This window comes from Alligator sinensis, unplaced genomic scaffold (genome assembly GCF_000455745.1).
Source record: "Alligator sinensis unplaced genomic scaffold, ASM45574v1 scaffold1003_1, whole genome shotgun sequence".
Classification (NCBI taxonomy): Eukaryota; Metazoa; Chordata; order Crocodylia; family Alligatoridae; genus Alligator; species Alligator sinensis.
In genome coordinates, this window is record NW_005842557.1 from 857020 (window position 1) to 861977 (window position 4958).

General features: G+C 42.3%; 1 protein-coding gene across 3 annotated transcripts in view; it reads left to right on the plus strand.

The window, feature by feature from the left end:
* The first annotated feature begins 6 nt into the window (after positions 1-6).
* The window catches only part of RAMP1 (receptor activity modifying protein 1), a 157034-nt gene continuing 152082 nt past the window's right edge, over positions 7-4958 (plus strand). For all 3 annotated transcript variants that reach the window (XM_025213902.1, XM_006032266.3, XM_025213901.1), the window contains exon 1: positions 7-182. In XM_025213902.1, the coding sequence (XP_025069687.1) occupies positions 143-182 (40 nt within the window). In that variant the 5' untranslated portion in view covers positions 7-142. The remainder of the gene's footprint in view (positions 183-4958) is intronic.

Genomic DNA, 4958 nt, shown 5'->3' on the forward strand with positions numbered 1-4958 from the left:
CCCGCCGCACGGCTGTGCGCCGCCCCCGCGGGGCGGGATCCCTGTCCCCGTCCCCGTCCCCGTCCCCCCCGAGGCGCCGGGCTGCGGATAAAGCGCTCCCTCCCGAGCCCGCGCCCGCGTGGATGGTGCCCCGGCCGCGGCGATGGCTTTGCTCCCCAGGCGCTTCCTCTGCTTCCTGCTGGGTAAGTGGCGGTGCCCCCTCGTCGCGGGGCTTCGCCCTCGCTCGTGCCGCGGGCCCCCCCCCCCCGAGGGAGAGGCCGGCGTGACCCGCCCGCCGCTTGCCCCGCCCGGGACCTTCTTCGCCCCTGACATGTCACCAGCAAGCTCGTCCCTTGCTGATCGGCGGTGAGGGGCCGGGGGGCAGTCCGCCTCCGGTGCTGCTGTGACCGCCCCGGAGCTGAACACCGGGGCCAGCACTGGAACCAGCCCGACAGGCTTTGTGGAGGCAGAGGAAAACCAGCCCTGCTGCGGTTTGGGCACTGGCCAGTGTAATGGTTGTGTGGCGGGGGCGCAGGACACACCTGTGGTTAGGTGTCGGGCACATGCCTGCTTCATGTCTGAAGTGCCCTGGCCCCGCTGGTGACTAGATGCCACCCTGCCCCCTGACTGGTCTGGTGGCTGCTAGCCCGGAAACCTGGCCACTGGAAAACCCATCTGTGAGCAAACGGGATCTGTGGATACTTTGGCAAACTAAAGAAACTGCTGCTGTTCAGAAACCTGAATGAATTTTCCGTGCATGTTCTGAAAAGACTTTATTTTTTAATCCTAAAGGCTAACATTTACTACCGTTCTCATTCTTGGTGATCCACTATAACGTCGCCCGTCCTTACCTTTTCCCTAAAGTCTGACCCGTGTGAGAGTGTCTGTACTGTCATCTTCAGTTCTGCTTCCAAAGGCCAGTAGAGATTAAAATGGAATTTAATTCTAAAATGGCAAAGAATTCAAAATGAATATTTCACCTGGCACCGACTGTGTCAGTTGGAAATGCCACCTGGATCTGTCTTGTTTGCATTTACTTGTCTGCTTAAAGGAATATCAGCTCTCTGAAGCAGGTTTATGTTCACAGCTTTTCCTCTCCTTTCCTCTCACCACCCACATTGATACAGACTAAGCCATTAGTAAATTATATAGTTGTTTTCCCTAGTTTTCCATTTCTGCCATGTACAAACCAGTATGTTGAGGACATCATTGGAATTGCCTGTCTTGAGAAATGCTGCTGATGCTAAATGAGGTATCAGAGCATATAAAAGGTTGTCTTAAGTCTGCGTCTGAAGATTTTTTTTCTGGTTTTGTTTTGCTAAATATTTTTCATGTGGCATCTTGTCTCATGCTTTTGTTACTAGAGTTACAGGTGCAACAGGTAGAAACTCGTGTCATTACTGTAAGTATCTCTAGCATAAAAGCTTTGAAGAATCATATATCGGTGTGTTTTGTAATAGTGAATGCATTTGAGTTTCATTAACCTTTAAAGGTAAGCCACATTAAAACTGTTTGATACTGATTTGAAATATAACATTCGTCGTGGAATCCGAAGATTGAGGAAGCTTCTATTTCCTTTTTACCTTCCTTTCATTCTTCCACACTGTTTTCCTCTTCAAAACCCTAGTAAATAATGTATTGAGCTGTGCTGCATATAATGGTCTTACCTGTACAACATAATTAACTATTTACCACTTTTTAGCATGTGACTATTCACAAAGAAATAGAAGATGGCACAAGTTAGACTAAACCCATTCTCCATGTTCACTTTTAAAGAGAGACTCACAGTCCATGATTAAATAGTAAATAATAACATTTTGAAACTATGCAATAAATAGTATACATGGAAGCCTAGTATTAATGCCAATACACAGTAATTCTCTTTCATCTAGGACACATGTTCTGATGTCTCTTTCCAGTTTTTTTTAAATTGTAAATCTTCCTGTCAGACTTTATCAAAGCAGCTGTTAGGAAAATGATAGATAACATGTGAGCTTTAGTTTTGTGTTACATTTTAGAAAATCTTCTTAAATTGAATAATATGAATAAAATTAAAATAAATAAGTTAAATTAGTGGTGATATTATGCAAGTATAAAGCCCAGTCCTACAACGTGCTAAATCTCTGAAATCCTATCCCCTGCACTGGAAATTGCCTTAACAATTGGGACTCACACATATACTTATTGGTACCTTTTTAGCGTTAATGTTGCCCTTTGATTACTGCATAGGATGATTTTTTCAGTGCAGGCAAGGTGCAACCAAATGACTCTGGAAAGCCAAAAGAATACAATGTAAATTGTACCTATATTGAGGCTGTCTAATGCACAGTATCTGTTCTATTTCCACATATTGTCCTATAGACTGCTTATATTGCACTAGCGGAATATAAATACGGTACTAAAATGAATCAGGCATTAATAAATACATCATATGAAAATAAAAGCTTTGCAATACATACTCTAATACATCCTTGTTTCCTGAGTGTTACCGTAGTTTTAGTTTTGTCTACTGACTGGCTTTTTGATTTTAACTAGGAAGTAAAAGGAGTGCTGTCAGTTAATGTAACTTTGTAAAATAAGAGCATCTCATTCACTTACTACTTAGTATCTTTATTATTTTTCATTTTCACTAGTCCTTCTCCTTACCACCAAAAGTGGTCTGTGCTAAAGATAACTTCTGAGTACCCCCTTTCTTTTTAAGTGGTTTAATATATCATCTGCCACCATTGTACAATAAGTATTTAGCCAGATACATTTAATAGCTGATAACAAGGAATTAACATTTTCAAATCTAGGTCTGTTTATTCTTGCTGAATCCCTAAGGGCTTGGCAGGATCACAGTTCTAAGTATATTAGTCCAGATTTTCTTAAAACGGTGGTGGTTCCTGTACAGGAGTTATACCAATATAGGAAGCATATGTATTTTAGGCACATAGACCATTTCTCTGTGACAGACAACAGTTAATTGGGGTGTGTGAGTTCCATTCTGGTGGGTACATTTGTCCTTTGCTATCTCTTTCTTGTGCTATTTTTTGTGCATACCGCATACTGTACTATTAAAGGAGCAGTCTATTTTTTTTTCTTTCCAATTTAGAGCACTGTATATTATTTATAGCTGCCATCATTTCAGGTTATGATATAAATGCCATTGAAAAATTGAGAGAGACAGGTTAATTTGGGATTGTGACTGCAGTCTTTGGAGCCTCTTTGCACAGGAGGTAAATCGTCCACCAGTATCATTACCAAAGGGGAATGAATAAACATGGCAGGGTCATAAGTATCATGGGCATGTATTTGGCAGACAAACAGGGACTACCTCTGTCAGATGGGAGGTCTTACTGCCTGTTTTGGAGTAGCTGCTTCTGTTGACGTTAATAGCAGCACTCACCACTGCAAAGTTACTTTGGGAAGCAGCTATTGCACAGGGGAGCAATTAATGAAAATGGCAAATAGTGTGGCTATTTTCACAGGCACTTTTTTTTTCCTAAACTTGTAAGCTCTGTAAATTGTAAGAGTGCAGCCTGGGGCATCTCATTCAACATTTCTCTGCCTTAGTTTCCCCATTTGTAAAATGTGGATGATGGTACTGTTTTTTCCCTGTAAAGTGCTGAGAGATTGATGGACAGAAAGCACCGAAGATTATTTATTATTTTCCCCTTTCCCAAACTAGTATTTTTTGTTGCTTTTGTTAATTTCTTCAAATGTGTAAAATACATCTGTAGGTACCCAACCTGTCCTCTGGGCACCCATTCCAGAAATTAAAGGTTGCAGTAGAAATATAGATAAGGAATTGCTCATAGATGCAACTACTTCACACTCATACTTCTCAACAGCCTTAACAAAGAGGAGAAAAGTGATTTGCATTGCTGTATTCCCAAAAGATTAACAAATGGTTTATAGGTCAGGCACTTAAATAAATTGCACAGTTGAGCAAGTGCCCAGCTCCATGAAGTGAAGTGTTTCTGTGTTCATGTAGTGGGGAATACATAGTCATCTTCCTCTGGCCATCCTCTGTCCCTCAAACATCCCTCCTACCCTTTACCCCTTCTCTGCATTCAGCTCCCTTGCATTGCAAACCACAGCTATTTCCATGATAAGGAAGTTGTTGGATAATATTCAGTGTGATTTTTAAATGTACACATCCAAAAATAAGAGTTGCAGCACAAGTGATACAAATGTGTTGGGATTCCTTTGTTGCATCTATACTAATGTAATCATCCTTTTCTGTCTCAGCAGTATTAGAACTCAGAAACTTAACCTCTGATCTGAAATACCTTCACTGCATGTGTTACATGATGGGTTCTTGGCAGTAGGTGTTGAACAAAGAAACCTCTGTATCTGAAGACATAGTGCCTCTACTGCCTGAGCTAAAAGAGTCACCTTTGTCAGCTGAAAGCAGTAGGTGACTCAAATGTGATTCAGCCACTAGAGAGCGACAGAGCTACACTGAATGCAGGTTACACTTTGATGATGTAAGCTTTTCCAACTGTGCAAATGGGTACACACAACTGCAGGTTCAAATCCTGGCAGGATCAATATAGCCCCTCCCCCTCCCCTTTTTTTTCTGTGCCTGATGCTTTCAAGCACTATGCAGTTGACTGCTCAAGTGTCTTTTAGGTGACACCTTTATAAAGCAGTAACGATCAGAATATTGACCATCTCAAGACAACAACTTTTTCACTGGAATCTAATTGCATTAGAGTGAGAGAGAGAAATCTCCTGTCACTATTTTTACTCCTGTCTTGTTGGCAGAGGTGACATGGCTTGGAGTGTTTTCTCTCTGGCTTTCATATTTAGGTGGTTACACAAACATAGCCAGGAGTGGAATTTGGCCAGCTGAAACCATTAGTTCTGGTGGGGGTGGACGGACTAGAAATAATTCAGCATAACTCAAATCTAAGGTTGAAGTTGCATCTGAAGTATTGGGGCAATGGGAGAGGAATGAACTGGACCCCCCAGTCCCCCAGCTAGTCCCCTTC